This window comes from Fusarium pseudograminearum, chromosome 3 (assembly GCF_000303195.2).
Source record: "Fusarium pseudograminearum CS3096 chromosome 3, whole genome shotgun sequence".
Classification (NCBI taxonomy): domain Eukaryota; kingdom Fungi; phylum Ascomycota; class Sordariomycetes; order Hypocreales; family Nectriaceae; genus Fusarium; species Fusarium pseudograminearum.
Genome location: NC_031953.1, coordinates 7,079,389 through 7,103,669, shown reverse-complemented (window position 1 = coordinate 7,103,669; position 24,281 = coordinate 7,079,389). Strand labels below are relative to the sequence as shown.

Sequence of the window (24,281 nt, the reverse complement as noted above, 5' to 3'; positions counted from 1 at the left end):
GGGATCCCGTCCGCTCTCCCATAGATAAGCTGGTAAGGGGCGGATTAGTAGTTGGGTCGGTGACGACCAGCGAATCCCCGCTGTTGTATGTTTTTTGCCTTTTTTGCCGCTCTTGCCCTTGACAGGCTTCGAAGACGACGGGATAGTGACATCACCAAGCTCGGATGAAACGACTTTCAGTGAAGCTGTCTTGGTGTTTTTGAGTTATCAGCTGCCCAGCGATTACCCTGAAAGAGTGTGGCTGGAGCGACTGTGGCCATCATTTCCATCAATTCTGTAAGACAACCGCTAAGATATTTCAGGATCTTTGCTTCTGTCAATTAACGTGTCTGATGCGTAATGGACTTTAACAGTCGACTGTTACACTTCTTGCACCTAACAGCAACATCAGGGTGTTGAATCCCGACACCAACGTAGCCTGTTCCATTATAAAAAGCTGATTCACAAACAGAATCTCCCAATGGCATAGATGAAATAGCTTCAATATTTGATTGATATCTAATGTCGACCATTTATCAGTGAGGTTCGAGCCAGGCAATCACCATTTGCCATGCTGGTACTGGATGAATCGCTCTTGACATCGTTAGCTATTGACTGATACTTGCGATGCTGCGGGTCAAATCTAGATAGGATCGTAGTACCTTGCATCGGCGAAACGCATCTGTTCATGGATGGATGAAAGAGAACAATATTGCGAAACGCATCTGTTCATCAATGAAAGAGAACAATATTGCGAAACGCATCTGTTCATAACTGAATGAAAGAGAACGATATTGCACAACGCATCTGTTCAGGAATGAAAGAGAACAATGCTACAAAACGCATCTGTTCATCAATGAACAAGAACAATGTTACGAATCAGTCCCTGGGAATCAAGTAGTATATAAACCTCCCCATGAGCAGCAATTTGTTTCCAGACCAGACACCAAAAACCAAACCGACTACACTCTAACACCAACATTCAACAAACAACACCAAAGATCAAACTCGAACATCTTCTCAGAATTCATCATGTCACCATCACACAAGCAGAGATCTGGATCTAAGCCGGCCGAGGCGCTGGTTGATCAGGGGATCCCTGGAACCAGATGCAAAGTCTGCGAGGCCAAGGGACAGGAAGTCTGGGTTATACCCGGAAAACAGTGCAAAGTTTGCGGGACGGCGGCTGGTTGTGATTAATCTAATCACACCAGTGTGTTCATGGGTCGAATAGCAGGACTACAAGACTCATTGGACAACAGCCAGGCCTAGACGCTCGGGAAAACATGGGTAGTCATGTATCAGCTGCAGGCAGCGATATCATGATTAGACTAGGATGAAATCAATGAATTGAAATTTGTTGCTGATTCAGAATTCGATAACTATGCCTCCGTGAACAACACTCTCATATTTTGGTAATGAATGAGATTGTGCCTTATTCTCTAATTCTTGACGCGACACTGTTCCCGATATGTATCTAAATCCACAATAGACCAGACCCAGTGAATTTTGCCTTGCTCAAACCAATACATGACATGTTCATGAAACTTGACGCTTTGTCCGTTGGGTTCCGCGTCGGCCCAAGTTTTTACTGGAACACCTGTGAATTCCAGCCTAGCAGCGACCCGGCCAGAATCTTTGTCGACGATCAGATCCTGAATGTCAAAATACAAGCCCTGGATGGCTTCCTGACTTTCTTGGATCAGGCAAATATACTCCGTAATGGTCTTCTTGTGGGTATTATGCGTCACTGACGGCTTGCAGAATGTTTCAAAGGTGGCCTCCATTGTTTTTTCGTTGATGCTTCCGATGTATTGGCGATAAATTGAACCTAGATCAACACTCATGGGGCTCGGATTTTCTAGGAGATATGTTGGTGTGGCCGTCGCTGGATGCTGTCTGGCACGTCGAGCATCATTGTCTTGTAACGATTTGATGGCTGACAGTCGACCGTCGGTGAACCATGCCAACACAATCTCTTGATACTGCACAGACTGTGTAGCGGATGACTCCTCTGAGGAAATCGATTCGGTCTTGATAACTCTGGCCGCAATGGCCTGCGCGTTAACGTCTACAACAGAACTGTCGAGCTTCGAAGAGATCTTGTTGTTTCCGACATCAAAGCGAAGATTAGCGATGAATCTCTCTCGTTGCAGCGAGTTGTTGTTGACTGCCACAGTTGACTGGACCAAAGATTTTAGTCTGTCCCACTGTTCCTCACATGAGGCACTCAGAATTCCTTCCAAGGAGTGAATTATTTCAGTTCGCGATAGTAAATGACTCATGGTGAAATTCTCGCTCGAAATGTGTCTGGAGATTCGTGAAAAGAATGGGTTATCAGCAAGGCAATCAAGGGATTTTATACAATTGTCAGCAGGGTGACAATAACGCCCTTGGCAAATCCTTCGGATTAGTCATGCCGTGTCGTGATGCCGTTTGATCATCAACTGATAAGATGACCCAACAAACGCTGCCTTGATTTTCCACGTACATTTCCCTTTCTGGCTATTCTTTTGATTACTCCTGCAAACATAAACAAGTCTCTAGTTCCCAAGCCTGCCATATCAAATGCTCACGCTGGTGTTGGCAAGATCGACCTCTGTGCTGGTCAAGGCAATTACGTCACGCCTGCTCTCACCTACTCCTTCCTGTTCACACCTTGAAGCATCTTCTTCTACTCTTGTATCTCCCACTTCATTATCTCGACCATTCATCACACTTTACAACATCTCAATATGAAGCCCCCGTCCATCGATCAAGAAGCTGATGTAAAGGTCATTGCGGATTGGGCAGCCGCTTCCAACTCAGATCTGTTCACCTGTTCGGATTCACAACTCGAAGACGCACTTCTGGCAAAGCGTGAGGCTGCCTTATCCATCAAGAACCAAACCGGTCGGTATCCCTAGGATTTGATACCCGAGGCCAGCAACGAAGCTTGGCTCAGCAACGATACCCTGGTAAGCACGGAAAAACTCATACGCACCTGGATGGATGACGAAGACGGAGACGGAGACGATGTCGGTTTTGAAAGCATCTCCCATATTCTTGCCGCCCAGATGAACCAACATCATACCAGCTGGAAGGACCTTCAACTCACTCCCGAGATGGCCGCAGTGAAGGATAGCTTGTTCCCTGAACACCCCTCTACGCCATCTACAGGCCCGCAAGAACTTCTTCCATTAAGTTCAAGTCAAAGTACGACCCTTTCCACGGAACAACATGTCAGAATCGAGGATGTATCAAATAAACAGACTGATTCTCCGATTGAAAGCGTTTCGCTTGACCCTACCTCAGCCAACAAGGAGGCGGTGGACAATCAGATTGCCAAGCACGCTGAGGTTTTCCCGAATGGCTTTTTCACTCTCACCAATCATACTTCCACCAGGGTATATTTCTATCAGTTGCCATGGGTATAACATTGACTAACATCTGACAGTTCCACTGGGCCAGTAAGCGCGTCGAAACCGGAGTCAAAGATGTGACTCGTGATATAGAGACACTACTCAGCAGTATCAAGTCCAACGCCGAAATGATTCTTGAGAATGAAAAAACCAAACTTCACACTTCCACCTCCAACCTGATGGCCACGAACAAGGTCCTTGATATTTGTTCCGACACTCAAAAGTCTCATCGTGCTGAGGAAGCTACGGCAAACGCGTTTACTACTCGGATTGAAACGTTGATCAATGCCAGTAACGAGGCGTGCCGGAAAACGAAGGATTCCGGCCAAGTTTTTGAAAAGGCATATAAAATACTTGGTGCGCAGCTCCCGGTACTCCGGGCGGCTTTCGGGCGGAAGCGACTACTTCCCGACTCGGCGCCTCTCATTAAAACCGGCAGGGCAAATTCGGACAATGAAGTCAAAAAGATGGTTACTGAAGTCAAGACGATTGCGAAGCGAATTAAAGAGGTGGAGAAGCTAAGGTCTGAAGCCGAAGCAGAGCTGAACCGCATATTGCTCGTCAACACTTTCGCTCAGATGAATGGGCAAGGTGTGAAGGCATTGGAGGAGAAGCACCCAGGCCTCCTGAAGGACTTGAGAGATTTGACTAAGATGTTCAGGGAGCATACCTCCACGTCTTGATCTCGTCATATCCAGGGGGAATAAAAACACGAATACAATTTAAGAACAGTCTTTGAGGTAGTTTTACTCTGCGATTCGAGTTACAGAATATTGTACACTGGAAGCGGTAACGACAGGGGGAATTATGCTACGTTATCAATTGACGAGAATTCTCTAACTTTGTATCTGTTTTCCAAGACAGTTTGATGACTTAGAAGAGATCATTGTCTTTTCTTTTTTTAGTGCTGTATGAGAGATGTTCAAAGAGGCTGTCTGTCTTACCACAGCCCATAGTTATTAGGCCAGTCTAAAATTCGTATCCGAGCAAGAGATTATCATTAAATGCATGTTTAAATATTCCAAGTCGCAAACATTACCCTGCGTTACCAGAGGAATCATGGCTCAAGTCTTAATGATCTCCCTATTGTCCCTGCATGAATGCATTCCAGACACCCACGAGGACACTAGCCTTACCAAACGTACTTGGTAGCTATTGGTTTCAACAGCAATTATTACGATAGATGTCTTACATGCAGCGACGAGATTGGCTTTCGCTTGAAGCTGCGAAAAGTCTAGACCGAGACTATTATTCCATGGTATTGTATTGATGTCTTATAAACTAATTTGGCATGTGGCATGTCTTGTGTCACGGTGCCGAAGATGCTGTCACCGTAGGAAACGAGTTCTAGATAGGAATGCAATTATGCAAGGTGCAGCAACAGCAATGCTCCCGTCAGAACTGAGGGCTCTGCAATTGAGATATAAACCACGGCGCATACAATTCCTTGTGCATCATTAACGCCCTTTTTGTCACTTTTTTTCTTGTCACTCATTCACTCGTCACTCTTCTGTCATGCGTTTATCTTCGGGCCTCCTCTTGGCTTGCGCATCAAGTGCATTTGGCCAGTTCACAAGGTTCTCGAACACTAGTACCTCTGCTGTTGAGACTTCTACTGAAGAGCCGTCTTCTATCACAGGTACTACCACCAGTACCGAGACGACCACCACTAGTCTGGAGACTACTACTTCTCCTTCTGTGCCGGACTCAATTGAACTCGATCTTCGTTCCTTTACCCTGGGTCAAGGCGCTTCCTTTTACCCACCTCCTGATGGCAATCAGATGTGAGTCTTCTTACACAGTGGTACCATAAAGAACACCGCTGATGACATGACTAAAGCCTTATGCATCCCGTCCTTTCCGATCAACCTCTTGATCGTCGTGCTTCCCCTTTCTCACCCCCGCCCCCTCCCCCTCCGGTTACACCCTATTCTTTCGCCGCTAAAATCATACTTCCCAAAATTGAACCTCTTCCTAAAATATGGCGCGTTAACCTCAATGTCACGTCATCCTGCGATGACTGTGCAGGGAAAGGCAAGCGGGAAACACGTAGCCCTTGCGTTTTTGAAGTCCTCGTCAACGGCGAAATCATCAGTGCTGACCCGATTGTGTCATCATCACAGGGCGCCCTTTCAATAACGACCAACCCTATTGGCGAGAAGGAATCATATGAACTCGTGTTCCGACAGACGTGTAATGGCGAGATTATTGATGCACTGCTTAGCGGTGTAACTATCAAGGGAAGTGCTGGTGCAACTTCTAAGCCTATCCCTCCTGTCAACATTGGGCCTGAGACTAGTTCTGCTACTACCAACAGTGAGGGCGATACCATTGTCCCTACCGCTACTGATAGTGTTGGATTTACCACAAACTCGGAGGGCCAGACTATATCCCCTACTGATACCAACAGTGAGGGAGCTACTACCAACTCCGAGGGCGAGACTGTCTTCCCTACTGAAACCCAAGCAGGCGACTCGACGAACAGCGCTGGCTTCACGACCAATTCCCAAGGCGAAACCATCTTTCCTACGGAGACCCAGACCGATGAGTCTACCAACAGTGCTGGTTTCACCACCAACTCTGAGGGCGAGACTGTCGACCCTACTGGAACTGCCACCGGCACTTCTCCCTCTTCTTCTTCTACGTCTCCCGCAGGCTTTCCTAGCGACGTTGGTGCCTTTACTCTCTTTGGATGTGTTGGCTCTACTGCTGGCTTTCCTGCCTTTAAACTTGCCGAGTCCAACGGATCCATGGATCTTGACGCTTGTTCCATCCTCTGTGAGGGACGTGCTTACTTTGGCGTCTACAATACGTAAGTCTAGCACCTATGCTCTGAGACATTTTTGCTAACATGTTAAGATCTTGCTACTGCGGTGATGAGATCAATGCTGCTGACACCAGCCGAGTCAACCTTGACCGGTGTGATATCGAGTGTCCCGGAGACGACAGCCAATTTTGCGGTGGCGAATCTCGCAGTGACAAGCTTCGGGCCCGTCAGACTGTCCCCAACAGTCGACTCCTCACTGTCTACGTCGCTGCAGAGGCTGCTGTTACTGTTACAGACTCTATCACCCAAACCGTAACTGGCCAGGAGACTGTCATTACCACATTCACCACCACCGTCACTGGCGCCACAGGCATAACCACCCAAGCTGTTACTGCTACTCTGGTATGCTTTTCTGGAAAGTGCTATTCTTCCAGCGCTAGCGATGTTACTGTGTATATCTTTGTTGAGATCAACGGCAGTGAGTGCGATGGCCAATGGGTGTACATCTCGGAGCCCTGCTTTTGCGCCGGTGGTCAAAGATATGTTCCCCAATTCTGCACAGGGGGCAGCTGTTCTAGCCTCAAGGTCTACAAGGCTGAAGAGTGCCATGATTGGTATAACTACAACTCTTTCTTTGTGCCTTCGGATTGTGCGGCTTGTGCTGAGGGTAAGGCTATGTACCAGCCTTGGGAGAACTCTTGGGGTACACCTGACAATTGCAACGGCGATGTTCCTGTTTGCAACGGGTATGATTGTCCTAGTAAGTCCAACGGTGGTGGATCTCACACTAGTGGCAAGTGGAACTCGACTGCCCCTCATGGGGGCTCTCAAGGGGGCGCCAGTGGAGGGTCTCATGGAGGTTCCAGTGGCACTTCACAAGGCGGCTCAGATGGTGGTTCCAGCTCGGGCTCTCACGAAACCCCCAATGGTAACTCTAACGGTGGTCCTGAGGGCGGCTCTAGCTCTGGTGCCAATGGCAGTCCCAGTGGCGCTTCTGGTGCTGGATCTCAACCAGGCTCCCACGGTTCGAATGGTGGTGGTTCACAGGATTCTGAGACTGGCCAGCCGAGCACAGTTCCCGTTGTTGTCAGTGGTGGTGGTAAGCAAACCACCAGTGCTCTCGGTCTCCTTGCAATCCTTGCAACCCTTCTCTAAATTTTAGGGTTTTATTTTTGTACTCTTAGGATTTCCTTTATTGACTAATCTATGATTGGCTACATCTCGGAAGATGAATGATGCTTCAAGCACTCGTGATAGTGTCCCATCCGCAAGTCAGGACATACAAAAGCAGGATTCTCTAGCCATCACGGACCGTACTACTGATCTGTTGGTTACTGTCTTAGCTTTAATGGAGCGGAAATTTCACAATGACGTCTCAAACATCTACATTTGGAACTGCTAGTCTAGATAATTAGAAATAGAAACATTCTGCCACCAAGTTAAATCCTACAGCAATCTATCTGCGTGAAATCAAAACTGAAAAACATCAATGCAAGTAAACATAGTCGTGATCCGCTTCTTTCAGCCCCTCCGGTTATCCTTTGAAACTATGGATCTACCGGGGCTTTCACTCGACCCTGATCCTTTCCGCACTCAGTGTTATCAAAAGGCAGTATCAGGAGGTTATTTGTAGAGGTAGTCACTATTGTGACGGAGCTCCCATCTGCGATAACGTTTGCCTGGTTATACGAAACTTGAGCATAATAATCGGACAATAGATCTTGGAAGCCGATTGTTGCGCATCAACCACTAAGCCAGTATCAGCTTTTATGTAACCCACCCGCCACTATTGTAAAACTGGTTGATCTAGACTCCACTTCCTTCCGCAGCCAAGATCTTGATACTGGAGACGGTTTAGTACTTCGTCAAAACACCTTCAGATGCCAAGGGAGAATCACAGCAGGGCTGGACAAACAGCCCTGCGAATACATGTACGGAATTGTAGCTTCGTTCGGAAGTTGTTCCGTTACGTCTCGGCTGAGTGGAGCTGATTCGTTCGTCTGTTGGTGAGACATAATTTCGTAACTGGACGCGTCGAGACGCGTTACTCAACTCGAGGGGCTCTGAATCGCGCTCTCTGCACTTGAAGGGCGCTTCGAGTGCTTCTATTTTCCAAGTAACTCCTTCAAATGTCGTTGAACTGTCTATGGGACAGCTATGGCGTTCAGTGAACAATCGATACCACCGCGATGATGATCGCGCCATCTCGAGATGCCAACCTTTTTGGATACGTCCATGTTCTAGACGAACAAGGGTCACTAAAGGGAGTGTCCAAAAGCGTTGATTGGACAAAGACCTCGGTTGTGGAGGCTGATCCAAGGAGAGACACATAACCTGTAGCGTTCATGTTTTCATGTATTTCTTTATTTCTCTCTGCCCCTGGCACAAATAATTCTCTATTTAATTATTCCAATAGGAAGAATATTCTTATTGTCTCTAAAATATAGAATTTTTTTAATTCTACAGTGTTGTATCATAGTTGCTAGTGATGTAAACAATTATCGCATTGTTCAGTAACAAGTTCATACAGGCCTGTCACAACACAAAAGACAACCCCAATCAATTGGTTCGAACTCCCCTGAAACCTGTCAAAATATAGCCTTGTGTGTTATTTTTGGAATATTCAAGACTACTAACCAACAGCCACAGCAAAGACAAATTGTTCTTAAACTTCAGCGCCTCAAACGAAACGATTCCATCCCATAGAGACCTTATTTCATCAACCCTGCGAGTATATCATCCGATAACCATTCCACGTTCTTGGATCCCCAGCCCATCTCTCGAATTCAATCTGACAAAACCACGGAAGCAGCCGGCAAAAACAATCGAAGAGCGAATCAAGAGAAAAAAAACATGTCAAACAATTATCACCGTCTTCTATTTCCTTGGCTGTAAGAAATCGCGTTTGAGTCAAGGTCAGAGACGCGTTTCATAGAACCCCCAAATAATAAACTAGTGGATCTTGACACCCATGTCAACTTGGCGTGGTACTGAAAGGAAACGCGCAGGTTTCATCCGACCTCTAGTTGACAGAATAGTCGTACCAAGTTTATAAACTAGCAATTTTGTCAGCTGTCAACCCTAGATCGGACAGGGCTGTTCGGATCAAGATGCTTCCTGTTTCCAGATGGTACATTGTAACATTGTACCGAACTTCAAGACATCATCATATCAAATCACCCCTGATACCTTCTCTTCGCCCTCGGGTATAAAGACAATTTGATTCCCGTCAACTACCACTCTCTTTCCATCCACCCATCAGCATCATCACTCCAGTCTTGAATCTTTCCAGTCTCCTTGATTCCTTCTCTTCTTTTGCTCTGCGAGCTTGTTTTACAACCTTCTTTATTTCCATTTAATAACTCTCTTTAAAGACTGCCGGCCAGTCCAACTCAGACCTACCCAGTCTTTTTTCCAAACACTCATTCGCAAAGATGAAGTTCTCCGCTGCTTGTGTCGCCCTCTCCATCGGTGTTGCTACCGCTTCACCCGTCTTCCGCGTCCCCAGTCTTGCCAAGGTTGCCCCCCGCAGCATCAAGACCATCCGCAAGCGTCAAGTTCCCCAGGAACACTCCCACGACTTTGTCCTCACCATCACCAAGGAGTTCCTCGACCTTGACAACCCCAAGGAGATTGCCGATCCCGTCTTCGGCCTCCTGGGTGATGCTGCTGCCGCTGAGGGTGCAGGCCAAGTCACAAACTTGGCCTGTCTGAAGCAGGAGACTGCTGACCAGGCTTTCACCAACGCCAAGGCTATCGGTGACCTCCGCGGTATGGCTGGTTCGCTGCTCTTCCAGGCTATTGAGCGCAACTCCGCCAAGGTTGGCGCTGCTAGCGAGCTTTGCACAGAGACTGCTGTCAACGCTGAGATTGCAGCTCTTACTCAACACCAGGATGCTGCTGCTGCTGGTGCCGAGGCCGTTAACAAGGCCGTCACCCTTGAGCTGGCCAAGCAGCTGGCTGGTATTGGTGCTGACCCCAACCTGGCTCTCCTCAGTGGCACCTTTGCCCCTGGAGATGTAAGTACAACCTATTCCACAGTCAAGATTCTATTACTAACAGTATCATCCAGGTCAACGATGCTACTGGTGCCGGAAACACCTGCGATGACTTGGAGCCTGATCTGGGATGTATCTTCTCCAAGGGCCTCCTTGTCCTCGACGCTTCCGAGGCCGAGATTTCCGCCGCCGTTGCCGATGTCACCCCTACCTTCACTGGTACCGGCGGTATCTTCGCCACTGATTTGGTCGATCTGGCTTCCTTCTCCGTCGCTGCCAACACGGAAGTTGCTGATCTTGCTACCATTGTCGGCGGCGCTGCAGCAACTGACGCTGTTGCCACTGACGATGCTGCCGCTACTGATGCCGCCACTGCTACCGAGGATGCTGCCGCCACCGAGACTGCTGCGAAAGACACCGCTGCCGCCACTGAGACTGCCGCAAAGGATACTGCGACTGCCACTGAGACTGCCGCAAAGGATACTGCGACTGCCACTCAGGGTAACGGAAAGGGATGTGCTGTGAAGACAACTGGCACTGCTGCCCGTGCCACACAGACTGCTGCTACCACCATCATCACGGCTATCAAGCCTGGTGCTACTGACGCTGCCAAGGACGGCGCCCGCAAGGATCGCGAGAATGATCGCGAGAATGATCGTGAGAATGATCGCGCAGATGCTCGAGAGGGCCGCGGTGGTAACAACCGCGAGGACCGTCAGCAAGGAGGTGCTCGTGCCAGAGTTGGTGACGGTGTCAGCCTGCCTCTTCTGAAGGATGCTTAGATAGACAGAGTAGCTGTTTAATCTATGTTCTTTTGTGTCTTTGAGATGTTTTTGTACCAACCAGTTCCAACTATGTGTGATACGGTGCTGCTAGTTCCACTCTTGATATTGTGCTCAATGTATAGATGCCAGATTCCGATCGCGCAAGTTTCGCCAATCGGTGAAAATGCCACCGCTCGAACACTCTACGTATCAGTCTGCCTCCCACCCCTTATCGGAGGATCTTTTGTCAGCATTGACTTGCCGTCTTTGGTGTTTTGGAACATCCTAAAGGAGAGCCAGGAAGGGGTGGCATTAAATTGCCTCGTGACAGGTTTTCAAGACCTTGTGAGTCGGATTTAATCGCCGAGTCCTGTATCCCACCAATAATAATGTCTATCATCCGACTTGTAGTTGGTCATGACACCTTGCTCAGCCTTGTCTCATGCAAACACTCAATTCAGGTGTGAGCTAAATCTGACATCCACTCAGCACCACTTGGTTCCTGCTTATCCGTAGCAGCTAAATGCGGCCGGTGATGATCTGATATCTCACATATCTGACCTCAGCGCACTTCCTTGTGACTAAGCCAAGACAAAATGCATCACGTAATTCCCCCCTTCGAGCCAAATACCCCAGACGGTTCGGAGACAAGAGGTGATAGCCAGAGTAAGCAGCAGAGTGTAGAATTGAGATATATGTATAGTGAAAAGGAACACATAAAAGAGCACACAGCGCCATTTGAAACCGTCCTCCAGTTCTCTCTCAGTCTTTCAATTTCTCTATTGTCAAGCTATCACCCAACATGACCAGCACTCAAAAGACCAGCTTCATGCGCGCTGTTCAATGGGAAGGCGAACTTCGCCACATGTCCGTCAATATCATCCCACGGCCCAAGCTCATCGACCCCGAAGATGCAGTGGTACGCATAACGACATCTGCTATTTGCGGTTCCGATCTTCATATCTACCATGGTCTTTTCGGAACCGATGAGAAGTTTGGCGTTGGCCACGAAGCAGTTGGTATCGTCGAGGAAGTCGGCCCTGCTGTTGACTTTCTCAAGCCTGGTGATCGTGTACTCATCACAGGCTTTTCCGAAGATGGAAATCTGCTTCCCAAGGCGGCACTGGTTCCGACAGATCTTGACATGGTCGGGGTTGGTTTTGGTAGCTCTTTTCACAGTGAAGGAGGTCTTCAAGGTAAATCCACCTTTCATTAAAGGATATTTTGTTGTTGTTATTGACACGAGGTTTTAGCTGAATACGTCAGGATGCCCTGGGCGGACTCATCTCTTGCCAAGATCCCACATGGTCTTGATGACAAGGAATGGCTTCCACTGACAGACATCTTCCCGACAGGCTGGACCGCTCTCAGCCGTTCTGGCTTCCAGCCTGGCGATACAGTGGCTGTCTTTGGTGCCGGTGGCGTTGGCTTGATGTGTGCTTACAGCGCAATTATTCGTGGAGCATCTCTAGTCTACGTGATAGACCATATCCCTGCTCGTCTGGCACTGGCTGCATCTATCGGAGCTCAACCCATCAACTTTACCCGTGGCGGCAAAGCCTCTGAGCAGATCCTCGCGCTGCGTCCTGCAGGTGTCAACCGTGCTATCGACTGCGTAGGCCAATTCTGCCTCAACGAGAATCTCAAGCCGCAGCCTGATTTTATCCTCAGAGAGGCTGTCAAGATAGCCACGAACGGAGGTGGCATTGGCATCGCTGGTGTGTACCAGGCCGGTGGCCCCGAGGGGTACAAACCTGAGATCAACTTTGCGATACCCGAACTTTGGTTCAAAAGTTTGCAGGTTGGAAGTGGACTGGTCGACATCAAGGGAAATATTCGTGCTCTGGTGGACTTGGTCAAGAATGGAATAGCGAGACCTGGGTTCGTCTTTTCCAACGAGTATAGTCTTGAAGAAGCACCTCTAGCCTACCGTAGATTCGAGCAGCATCAGGAGACCAAGGTCATGCTGAAGGGTTCACGCAAGCAAGAAGATGACGGGTCATTGGATATACTTACTGACACAGACGGATTGAACGATACCAATGGGGCTTAGTACAGGTCAGATAGATACTCAGGCATTGGAAGTTAGTTTATGTTGATACAGAATCAATTTCTTGTCATATAGAGTGTGATGACAGTCTGACTCAGTATTTGCGGGTCCATGCCACCATGTCAAGCACAGGGCGTGCAATCCTCCTTGTTGAAGAGTCATGTCTATATAATACTCGCTATTTCTCAGAAGCCAAAAGCTGTCTGTAAATAATCACATAACCATGGCATCCGCACCAGTAGTCCGACAGGCATCTTCCACAGGTAAATACTGACCCACCTCACACTGCATCTCAGTCACTCATCTTCATCAGATGTTCCCCAGATCTTAAGGTTCATTTGCGAAGGTGGAGAAGAACAAGCTCCCGGAACTCATATCTCAGCGACCGAGGAGATGCTGTTGAAGACGTTGTACCTTTCGGACGTATCAGGCAACAAGCCTCGCTTCGGTAGACCGCTTCTCATCTTCTCACCCGATGGGAAACCCGCAGGACTGTTGATTTATTTCTTCAACTACACAACATGGGCAGCTTCACCGGGAGTCTGCATGGAGGAGCTCTATGTCGTTCCCGAGTACAGGCGACATGGCTACGCTCGATTACTTGTCAAGGCTTTAGCCACTGCCGCTAAAGAGGCTGGCTGCGTTAAGATGGAGTGGCTTTGTCTTGAAGACAACACAAAAGCTTTGAAGTTTTATGAAAAGTTGGGAGCGGTGCAGAAGAATGATTGGACTGTGCTAAAGGTTGACGAGGATGGTATTGATCGGTTGCTGCGGGATGGTTGAGTTGGACTGCTATTGTAACTACAAGTATCACATTCGTCTGCTGAAGTAATAATATCACGATGGACTTATATCAGAACCATGCGGCACAGCACAACGGTGTTTGAATATTCGTATCCACAACGTTTAGTTGATCCCCAGTTGCATCAAGTAAGAATTTGACAACAGCTTGATGTCCGTCGCTAGCGGCATATGAAGGGGAGGTCTTTCTTGGATGGTGTCCGGCGCAGGGTTTAGCGTCACTCTTGAGCAAGTATCCAACAACAGCTTCGTGGCCTTTCATCATTGGCATTGCGGCTCTTTTGTTTCTTTGCTGGATAGAATCATCTACCAATAGTGAATATCTCCTAGCTGGCGCTCGAACAATGAATGAGTGGGAAGAATTTCAATGGCTGTATTCAAGTGCAGTAAGCCTGCGGGGTTCAAAAGAGGGACAGCAGTTGTTAGGGAATGCGTAGCTATGATTGGAGAAGCCTACAGTTATGTACATTTAAGGCTGAAACCTCTTATGAAAGCTTCAATTATTGAAGATCTCTTACTATAATTCAGCAGTAAATAGAGTAATTCTCTCAATAGTATCAAGGGTTCATGTTTATCACAGCGGCATATAGTGGACAGGGTTACAGTTATAAAAGAATTCCAAGATGATAAAATTAAAACTATCAGCAACTAAGACAATACGATTCAATACCCCATTATCAGACCGAAAGCTTCTGGCAAATGCCTGAAAGAAGAGAACAACCCTGTAAAGACCACTTAGTTGTGGTAGATGCCCCAGCGCATGTTAACACCCCCAACGAGTCCAGTCATGCTTCGGCAGCCCATAACACCGCTGGCGCCAACGAGTCCGTTCCACTCGAATCTCCTGATGGAGTCGTTGATGAGGTCAATGATATCAGTGTTGCCGATGAAAGCAGCGTTCATGTTTGATCCGGCTCCCTGGGCTCCGAAGGCGCAAGTTCCGTATTGGACAAGCTGGTGGTGCTCACCACCAGCACCGACAGTCCACTTGCCGCCGCCGGCGATGTTTCGGGCGATTTGTTGACAGTCGGAAACCTTGGGGGAGCCGCCGGAGGACTTGTTCTCAAAGGTGGAATCACCACACTGGTCTTCCTGGCCACGCTTCTCGAAAGAGAGGGCAGAAGGGTTTTGAGAAACAGGCTGGGCAGCGGCGAGGGTAGCCATGAGGAGGGTGAGGATGCTGGCGTTGAACTGCATTTTGATGGATGTGTACTTGAAAAGTAGAGGTTGTAGGTTGTGAATGTGTTGGTTTGTGTGTTGAAGGTGATGGTTTGAGTGAGAGAGTTGATGAGGATGAGAAGGATATTTAGGACGGGTTGTCGTAGGTTCTTATACAAGTTTCGTGTGGATATTGAACCTCAATCTCGATAGAAACTAGCCTCTATGTCTAGCATCCTTGTTGCGTGAATACCCTATGAGAGACACGACTGGAGTGGCTAAGACAGCAAATTCACGACAATCCTACCCGGGTACCGTGTGGCAACTCTGATAACAGTAGACCATTTTCCATCTCTGTATCCACCAGAAGTATCAGTTGAAAAGTTCCGTCTAATTCAGCCTCCAAACCCCCTGCCCTTGAACATTTCACTTAGCGAACATACGTCCGTCGGCCAAAATCAGGTCCGATTCAAAAGTCACCCTATTACCCTGTGGATGTTGAACCACTACTACAGTGCACTAGTTCTCGCGTAACAAATGATACAATGTTTGAATATCCACAGGAAGGATCATTTCCATAGTTTCCTTTTACACGTAGGGACCCGTGGCCGGGATGGCCTGTTAGAACGATATCATAAGGCAGGACAGGTAACATGTTAGCAAATGCGGCACCGTGATTGGTCACTCTATAGATCATATATAAGGCCACTCGGTTGACTAAAACAGCGCATCGTTTCCACTCACGGCTTGTTAAATTCTTTGGGAAAAGTAGCTGTTGATGGAAACCCTGTATGTCCCACCATGAGGAGTCTCGGAGAAGACTCCGGGCTGGGCTCCTGTGGGTCATAGCCGAGCTTTGCGGGCCATCGGCTAACCCACTCAATGCCCTATGCGCCCAAGTCAGAGAACCGTGGATATTCACTGCCTTACAGCTAACAAAAGACCCTGTTCGGAACTGCCATATCCAGGCAGTCCGACAAACAATCCGCTGTAAGTCAGGATTTAGATACTTGCATTTGACACGGCCCGTCGCAGAAACCGATTGGCCGCCCCTGGTCTATCTAAGGAGCTCTACTTGTCTTATCCCCGGTGCCTGTAAGTGCAACGTTGCTGGTGTTCATTTCATGTTAGGTCTTAGTCACGGTAGTATTGTTGGCAGGCACAGCTATGAGTCAGTTATATCACTGCGAGTACGAGCATGGAGTATAGGACATGAGTCAGCAATTTATATTTCTAGAAGGATCACGAGTAAGATTTAACTCGTAGTGAAAGCTGGTTGATGAAGCAAATGGTGTCGGGAGATACTGGCCCAAATTCAGACGTGAGTGGTTCTGAACATTCTTTCAAGAGCTATGAGCTACGGAAAAATATGTCAAGATTATTAAATAAAATATGACGAGATTTTGAGGCATTGTCTTATGTCTGGGGGACGACGAGCTCGCCGCAGTTCATCATTATAAATGGGCATCTTATTTCTGTAGGGTAAGATTTAGAAGCTGAATTCAGACAGTTGCGACCACACAGTGGCAAACCACGGACCATGTGGACAGATGCAGTATGCATAAACCAGAGTTACCTTGTTGGACGATCCTAGCAAGTGGCACAGTAGACTCAGTTTATGTAAACGCAACCAGCGTGGTTGTTTGGCTGGGGCCATAGTCAATGGCCAGCTCCAAAGCCTATGGCATGTCGGAAAAGCTTCACGAAGCTGTAACTTTCCAACATGATACCATAGCACTAGCGCGAGTTCCTGAGTTTCCCGGCAACCAATATCCTTAATCTCCATGATCTGTCATCTCTGCAGACTCTTGTTCTCGGTGGTGAAGCTGTGACGGCACATTCCGATTCATCGGGTGAAAAGATACCCAGGCCAAGCTGCGAGGCCAACGTCTTGAGCTTGGTGAAGTCGAATTTAGGACTTGCCAGTGTTTGTTAGAGGTCCACAATGTAGTGGCCAAAGTCATCGTACCTTCTAGCTCCAATGCAAGCTCTCTACTTGTAGCTTTCGTCCACCTCATCATGACCAGCGACGACAGCAACAACATGTTTTTGAATCCCACCGAGGAGCTTCGTGCCATCTTTTCCAACGCCCAAACAAAGCTCAGAGGCATGGTTCCAGGGTACATGGTGCCTAGGTTCTTCCGCACCGTCTTCATTCCCTATCAAGGCAGAATGCATCAAGTTGTTCTTCGCAAATCCAACATATCCGTCCAAATTGTCAAGTCGGACAATTGTTTGGTGCGCTTTACGGAATCCCTCTGCCAGAAAGACTCACGCAAGGCATAGATGCTGGGAGATCTCATTACCCGAATGATCTTATTAAAGGGACCTGACCATCGAACCACACTCATTCTTCGCATTTCACATGCCTAATATGACGGCTTGTCAATGTCAATACATCATCGCACATCATGGCCTCATTGCAATTGACGTTATCATGAGATGATGGATCGTTCCTCATTGTTGAATTGAATTGAGGGGAACTAATATGAACGATCTAAATCGAACCATTCTGCGAGACCTGCCTCAAAGTCTGCATAGGCGATGTCTCTGCCATGACGGTGGCGTGCGAACCAAAACGGACATGGACGGCCTCCCTCGGCTTCGGATCCCAACAGTAGAACCTCCCCGTTGATCGCATATGCTCCAAATCAATCACAACCAAGCTCTCAACTGGCATGACTGTCTCGGTCCAGAAAAAAAGGTACAATCCATCTCGCAGCTTGAGCATCTTGCACTTCTCCGCATCAGCAATACCTCGCTCGGTTCCAGCGAGACAGTGCCAAACGAATGTGCCCTTGTTGAGGTATAGGTGTTCGTATGCGTCCTTTGAGCTGTAGCGGTAGAGGATATGCTTGCCAATCAGGTCTTCGGTGGTAGAGAATGCTTGCACAGGTTGGTCTTGATAGAGGGTGGCGTTCATGAAGACGGTGTATGTTCGACGTTGATTGTCTTCATCCTTGAAACCAGATACACCAGTAATAGCCTGACCAGTTTCCAGATCGACTACCATTGTGACAACCTCGTTGTACGCAGGCTTGAGAAAGTCAATGAAAAAAACATCAGGTCTGACTTCAAAAGCTTCGTAGTCTGCCTCGCCGGATTTGCCTTTGTCTTGGCCCTCAAGGATTGTCCATGTCAAAGAGTCGGCGGCGAACTCATGAGAGATCTTCATACCATTGTCAAATGTATGAGTGATAGTTCTGCTCTGTAGTTTGCCGGACGCAGGCATAAGGTGTTCCCGAAAACCGATAGCCATGGCTTCCAGGGTAGGCCAGTCGGCGACTGGGACAAAGTCGGGGTTATCCGAGACAGCTACAGACGACATGTTGAAGTAATTGAGTTATTGAAGATGTGTTGGGTGAGAAAATAACTTGCCTTAGGTTGTAGTAATGTAAATAATGAGAGATGATGGACGATTTGATATTTATCTTTGTCAATATTCCACAATGAATCGGACTCGGTTTGTCCATTCCGAGACCAAATAGACTCGGTTTACCCATTCCGAGACCAAATGCCACCATACTTGTGCTATCTAGCATAAGTCTGAAGATCTTATAAGCTGGATAAGCATTGGCTCCACTTACCCCGCAGCGCAAGAATGAACTATTCCTCAAATAGACTAAAAGTGCGAGGTCCCCGCCTAACCTTGGACTAAACACCATGACACTTACTCACTCGCCTGGTACTGAGTGAACCAATCGTTGCATCATTGTACTCTATCTATTGCTATAATTACCTGTTTAGTATATTCCTGTATTCCGACGTCCAATAAACGCGCAACTGCTCCACTACTTAATTACGCGATGGAAATGTCACGCTAACATGGCGTGGTTGGAGAAGGCCTTATCTGCCAAACCCCGAAAGTCCGCTGTCCTGCCCCCAACATTCTAGCGACAGTCCATAGATGATGACGGTTTTAAAAGTGTGTCTCTTAAACAATGAAATGATAGGTAGTTTCATCCGAGAATAGTCTCTAGCTTCTTATCAACCATTACATCAATCCAATGAATATGCATGACAGGACAGTGACAGCTCAAAGACTCAACTACGATTGAGTCCATTTGCAACCAGACTACCTTCAAAATATCTGCTGCTCGACTAATCGTCTGAAGCTTGAGAGTCTGAAACGACTTGTAGAGTCTTTCCATTACATACTTCCTCCACATCACTATAGTCTCTGGGCTCATTGTCGAGTAAAAGCTAAGGGCGCTGCCAGCCGATAAAAACACAAGCGTTTGAATCGCAACCGTATGTGAATCTTGAGGGATAGTGTTTGTGATTTCTAGAATCTTAATGGCCAAGGACACGACCTCTTGAGAGTGTTGACACAGGTGGTCCAGTTCGGCTGGCGCATCTCTGTACATGAGTTCGGGAAATGTCCTGTAAAGTTCGAGTTGAGCGACAAGTCGATGACACTGGGCCATCTTTTGAAGATGATGAGCAGGAGTTAATACATCTCCTGTCTCTTGTATCTCAGCAACACCTGGAATCTTCATGTCATTGATACCCAGGATGAGTATGGATGCTTGTTCCAACATTGCGGGGTCCTTGCTGGAAGAGCCGGCGGCGCAAACAGTACGATGGATACTTCTTTTATTTCGCACAAGGGTTATGCACTTGGCAAGATATATGAGAGCCTCCATACCGACTCCTGTCCATGGGCAGGGGTAGGAAAAGAATACCCGAGGTTGGTCGCCGAAGACATCGAGGTATGAGAGGTCGTCTAGATGCTGATCCATTAGGCAGGCAGCCATGACTTCCCAGTACACCATTGAAGAAACTATTAAACGTTCCGTGCCGGAAGTTGGAAGCTGCATCTGGGTCAAGTCCCGCTCGGCTATCCAGATTGCGAAAAGGCCGCGCGCGCCATGCAAGTGGAAAAGACCCAAAGAAGAAGGGCCATACCAGCTCTATGCACATAATAAGCCACACGTACTCTCTCAAGGCTTTCTTCCCCTTGGTATACTAACCGATGTCATGCCAAGAAGAATGATCCCGATAAGGAGATCATCTTTAACAGTGGATGTAGCGAGAGGCTGAATCTGGTTGAGGCAACCCTCCTCGTTGTATGGAATGTTTGTATTCCATCCGATATCTATTTCGGCAATCCCTTTAGATATATGCGAAATGGCTTCCGTTTGGAAGGAAATAGGTGCTGTTCCAACACTTCCTAACTGAGAAAGATGCGATGCGGATATTGCCATGACGCTGTTGAAGATAATGGGGGAACGGAACATCATGGTTGATACAACAGATCGGTATGGATTCTGAGGTGAATCATAGGAGGAAATCACCTGACAAATATTAGAGTAATAATGGGCTAGAAGAGACGATGCCTCGTCTTTGGGACAATTCAGAGCCAGCGGCATGAAAACGTCTAAAATGCCATTGTGCTGACTACTTGAACCGTTGGTCGATGAATCAGAAACAGAGTATACTTCATACTTGGTCGACCATTTGATGGGCTTGCTATAGCTTGGGCATGTGAGTCCCGACTTGGCGCAGCGGATGCATACAGGCTCTGTTTCATCGCATTTGAGTCTCTTGACACGTAAGTAATGTTAGGTCGGGCTGGTCATCGAATACAGATTGGAGTTGCTGAGACACACCCTTTTCTTGCAAGTAGCACACCCAGCTGCAGATAGAATTAGCTACACTATCCAATATCATGTCAATATTGCTCATGAGAATGAATGACTTACTCCTTGATTTGATAGACCTACTATGCCATCCTGCTTCCGCCAAAGGTTGATCCATTGTATACCAGCACTATCTGCAGTGATGAAGAATTATTAGTGATAAACATCTTTTAATGGGAAATTCGCATCAATGCATGTCCGTGATAAGTCATTCGTGTTTCTGACACGCTTGTTTAGTAATGGCAATCTTGCTGGTGGAGAAGTTAGATACCTAGCCTAGATAATCTTCGGAATACGGAACCGAATTTCCGATTGGAATATTATGTGGAAACTTCGATAACTTGTCACATGCTAATTGGTTAGTTCGCTCAGAACGCGACTTTTCACGTTGAACCTTGTTTATGAAACAGTCATGGTTATTTTATCTATCTTGACCACAAAGTGCATGCGATAGCGAACACAGAGAGGCGTCGGCAAGACTGTGACATATGCTGGATCGAAAGCAAGACACGCACTCGTAGCTCACATAGAAAAGCCATAGCGAATGCTGTACATGATTCCCACAGTGTCTTCAACCTGTCCTAACAAATAATTGAACGGCATCCGTGAATAACAACGATACCCATTATCTAATCGATCCTCCCTTCCAGCACCTCACTGTGTGTCAGTGGAACAATGTACCTCCGCTTCGCCTTGAATGGCCAATAGAAACAGCCAAACAAGAGTGCACTTCCAAGAACCACTGAGGCATAGTTCATGTTTGCCGCGCTAACAGGCCTGAATGGAGGAAACAAAAGGAAAATGCATGTAAAGGCCAGGTAAATGACTGCAATAATGTTGACAAACATGCCAGATTTGCCTAGGCGCCAGGGGCCCCAGGTCAATGTTTCCGGTCGGCATAAACGGCGCCATACCAAAAGAACAATAGGAACAAGGTAGGACAATTGCAGACTAACGACTGCAAGGGAGAGGATGGCATTGAAGGCAGTTGTAGAGCCGATGTTGATAAGACTAAGCAAGATAAGAAGGAGTGTGACAACAAGAATGGATACGGTGGGGATCTCGCGACGTTTATCGACTTTGGCGATCTGGTGTGAGAATGGCAGTCCTGTTTCTCAGAGTCAGAAATGGTGTGAACAATGTTGCAAGAAAACTTACCTCCGTCTCTTGCAAAAGCCCACATGACACGAGCCGCCGAAGTAATGAGCGGAACAGTTGATAGAGCCGCCATGGCAGTGATGGCACTAACCATGCATGTCGCTGCAGTCACGCTACCTGTCATGTTGTAGCAAATCTGAATGATGGGGAAGCCGGTGGGTGTGTTAAGTGCCGAAGTAACATCGCCCATGAAAAACAAGACAACAAGAAGGAATGCGAACCCGAGCGGCCAATTCACCAAGATTGAACCAACCATAGCTCTGGGAACGCCAGTCTCGGCCTTGTCCATCTCCTCGCTTAGATGCGTTGCTCCATCATAACCGATGAGCACGTAGCATGAGCTCAGAAGACCTATACTCCATGCAATAGCGTCGCTTGTCCACCCGGAGTTATTCTCAAAGGTTGTAAACACGAACTCGGGTGTATGCTTGGTAGGTGAAACAACAGCCATGGTTATAATGATGACGATGAAGAATCCAACATGGAATACCAGTGTGAGTTTCTCGATTAGAGGAAGTGTGTTACTGCAGAGGACGCAGATAGCGGCAGAGCAGATTAAGATTACCCAGCAGAGCATTGTTCCATGCCAGCGTTCGAAAACGTAGTCGGGGTAGTTGAGGACAATGAGACCTTGGATTTGAGTCCCAGCTAGGAAGGGAGCACTTCCGGCGGAGGAGATCCAGCCGAGAGTTCTAATGGTCTTGCTGTCAGCTTAGTACTTCTTTCTCCTTGTTCTTCGTGACTCACGAAATGTAACCAGTTAACCAACTCAATAACGGTCTTGCTGTTTCTGGACTCAATTTCGCAACGAAATGGTACTGTCCGCCAGCAGTTGGAAAACTTTATTATGTAAGTTGCGCTGTCGAATATAGATCGTGCTTGTAGATCTCACCTAGATGCCAGCTCTGCAAGCGACATAGCGCCGCAGATGGACCCGAGAAAGGCAGTCATGGATCCATAGACAAGAGACACTGGCCCTCCACTTACCAGACCGGCGGCAAGAGTACTGTCATAACGATCCCAATTAATAACGGAAAGGCAAAGAAGCTCGGGGCAATATTCATACCTAGATAAGGCTTCCCATGTGCACATGAGGTTCACGCATGTTGCAATCATGGCCCAAAGAGAGAACCTGCGCTATAATTGAGAATATTAGCCTCAGAAAATACCCCAAGAACACTATCCCACATTACCTTGACTTCTTGTGTATAACCATGACGCTCCAGATTCTGACTTTCCGGGCTTTGCTCGCCCAGATGTTGTTTTTCAGTATCTGCGTGAGGAAGTTCGTTATTCATAATGATGATTGATTTGACGGGATGGCTGGTCATGTCTGTACAAATCGATAGTCGTTAATTCACGGTGGTCTCTAGCCATTTATGTGTTGCGAAGGCGCTCTCCTTATCTCAAAGCCTGCCACCAAACCTACGCTATAAGACGGGGACCCCAGATTAGGCTAACCATATTGAGAAAAAAAGTGCGAGTGGTGATACATATGTGCTAGGACGAGATAGAGCGTAGTAGGGGTTCCCCGCATTTGACGGTGAGATACGGAAACTGTACATACAATCATTCCGAATGTTCAATTGCAGAGGGCCACTTCAGCCTAACTTGAATCAATTTCTCATTTTAGCAACCGGATGTTTCGGTTTCCAGTGATTGACACAGACATGACTAGCATGGAATTACGGAATGTAGAGAAGCAGAAATGCGGGAAACATAAAGAACAAGTGCGAGATCGGTTCGTTAACATAAGTGTCTATAAGTTAACATCCTAACCTTTACACCTTCGACAAAATCCTCGGTGATTCCCGCACATTCGAGTCAGTGGAACTCCGTGACATAGTCTCCTACATCACTACTTGACCCCACGGCACTCGGTTTGGCAGTATTGTGACTCACCAGAACATCAATGTTGACAAGCCATTCTTGGTTGGCGGCGCTCAACCTTGGATGAGAATCTTTCATCAACACAAACCTTCTTGCCATGTTTCAATCTCAACTATTCCCCGTGGACAAGAACTATCGATCGGATTGAGCGCATCAAACCACACCCTGAGTGAGGTACACGCTCGACGAGTTGCTCAACGTCTTGGAGAAATGATTACCAGTATAGCATCCTGTCCTCATACACATATGTCTGAGCATGTTTAGTTGCGAGTCTATCCATGTAGCAAGTTTAAGTATTTCTATTTATAATTTGCAATCGAGCGATATCTGTAAGGAGTGATTGGTTACTGTGGCTTTGTTGAAAATAACGTGCCGTATTCCATGCCATATAATCATTGATACGATGATTTTCTTGTTAGATGAGCGATGAATCCTCTCTATTGCATATTGAGTTCTCTTTTTGCTAATCTTGTATCTGTTCTGGAACTCAAAATATACGCATTGTGGTGACAAGTGACAGTGGCAGGACCCTAAAGCAAAATTGTATATATATCGTCTTTCCCGTTATTGTCAGCACATACGACCATACCTACCAGAAAATACGGGATCCCGTCCGCTCTCCCATAGTCAAGCTGGTAAGGGGCGGATTAGTAGTTGGGTCGGTGACGACCAG

The 24,281-nt window shown here is 47.3% G+C and overlaps 9 protein-coding genes across 9 annotated transcripts, besides 3 other annotated features; 6 read left to right on the top strand and 3 right to left on the bottom strand.

The window, feature by feature from the left end:
• The first annotated feature begins 4 nt into the window (after window positions 1-4).
• Window positions 5-96: a repeat region.
• A 1,325-nt stretch (window positions 97-1,421) lies between these two features.
• On the bottom strand, window positions 1,422-2,264 carry FPSE_10560 (uncharacterized protein; the record flags this gene model as incomplete). The annotated part of the gene is made up of 1 exon (XM_009263677.1): window positions 1,422-2,264. The coding sequence occupies one exon, from the start codon at window positions 2,262-2,264 to the stop codon at window positions 1,422-1,424; it is 843 nt and encodes a 280-aa protein (XP_009261952.1).
• Window positions 2,265-2,714: 450 nt separating this feature from the next.
• FPSE_10561 (uncharacterized protein) lies at window positions 2,715-4,063 on the top strand (the record flags this gene model as incomplete). Its single annotated transcript, XM_009263678.1, has 3 exons — window positions 2,715-2,875; window positions 2,942-3,365; window positions 3,416-4,063. The coding sequence occupies 3 exons, from the start codon at window positions 2,715-2,717 to the stop codon at window positions 4,061-4,063; spliced, it is 1,233 nt and encodes a 410-aa protein (XP_009261953.1).
• Window positions 4,064-4,895: 832 nt separating this feature from the next.
• On the top strand, window positions 4,896-7,302 carry FPSE_10562 (uncharacterized protein; the record flags this gene model as incomplete). Its single annotated transcript, XM_009263679.1, has 3 exons — window positions 4,896-5,164; window positions 5,221-6,192; window positions 6,240-7,302. 3 exons carry the CDS (start codon window positions 4,896-4,898, stop codon window positions 7,300-7,302), a joined length of 2,304 nt encoding a protein of 767 aa, XP_009261954.1.
• Window positions 7,303-9,581: 2,279 nt separating this feature from the next.
• Window positions 9,582-10,927, top strand: FPSE_10563 (uncharacterized protein; the record flags this gene model as incomplete). Its single annotated transcript, XM_009263680.1, has 2 exons — window positions 9,582-10,166; window positions 10,220-10,927. The coding sequence occupies 2 exons, from the start codon at window positions 9,582-9,584 to the stop codon at window positions 10,925-10,927; spliced, it is 1,293 nt and encodes a 430-aa protein (XP_009261955.1).
• Window positions 10,433-10,610: a microsatellite.
• Window positions 10,928-11,711: 784 nt separating the features above from the next.
• On the top strand, window positions 11,712-12,962 carry FPSE_10564 (uncharacterized protein; the record flags this gene model as incomplete). Its single annotated transcript, XM_009263681.1, has 2 exons — window positions 11,712-12,105; window positions 12,163-12,962. 2 exons carry the CDS (start codon window positions 11,712-11,714, stop codon window positions 12,960-12,962), a joined length of 1,194 nt encoding a protein of 397 aa, XP_009261956.1.
• A 220-nt stretch (window positions 12,963-13,182) lies between these two features.
• Window positions 13,183-13,742, top strand: FPSE_10565 (uncharacterized protein; the record flags this gene model as incomplete). The annotated part of the gene is made up of 2 exons (XM_009263682.1): window positions 13,183-13,222; window positions 13,273-13,742. 2 exons carry the CDS (start codon window positions 13,183-13,185, stop codon window positions 13,740-13,742), a joined length of 510 nt encoding a protein of 169 aa, XP_009261957.1.
• Window positions 13,743-14,495: 753 nt separating this feature from the next.
• On the bottom strand, window positions 14,496-14,957 carry FPSE_10566 (uncharacterized protein; the record flags this gene model as incomplete). Its single annotated transcript, XM_009263683.1, has 1 exon — window positions 14,496-14,957. The coding sequence occupies one exon, from the start codon at window positions 14,955-14,957 to the stop codon at window positions 14,496-14,498; it is 462 nt and encodes a 153-aa protein (XP_009261958.1).
• Window positions 14,958-16,937: 1,980 nt separating this feature from the next.
• On the top strand, window positions 16,938-17,204 carry FPSE_10567 (uncharacterized protein; the record flags this gene model as incomplete). The annotated part of the gene is made up of 1 exon (XM_009263684.1): window positions 16,938-17,204. The coding sequence occupies one exon, from the start codon at window positions 16,938-16,940 to the stop codon at window positions 17,202-17,204; it is 267 nt and encodes an 88-aa protein (XP_009261959.1).
• Window positions 17,205-17,415: 211 nt separating this feature from the next.
• Window positions 17,416-18,246, bottom strand: FPSE_10568 (uncharacterized protein; the record flags this gene model as incomplete). The annotated part of the gene is made up of 1 exon (XM_009263685.1): window positions 17,416-18,246. One exon carries the CDS (start codon window positions 18,244-18,246, stop codon window positions 17,416-17,418), a length of 831 nt encoding a protein of 276 aa, XP_009261960.1.
• Window positions 18,247-24,180: 5,934 nt separating this feature from the next.
• Window positions 24,181-24,278: a repeat region.
• Window positions 24,279-24,281: the final 3 nt, after the last annotated feature.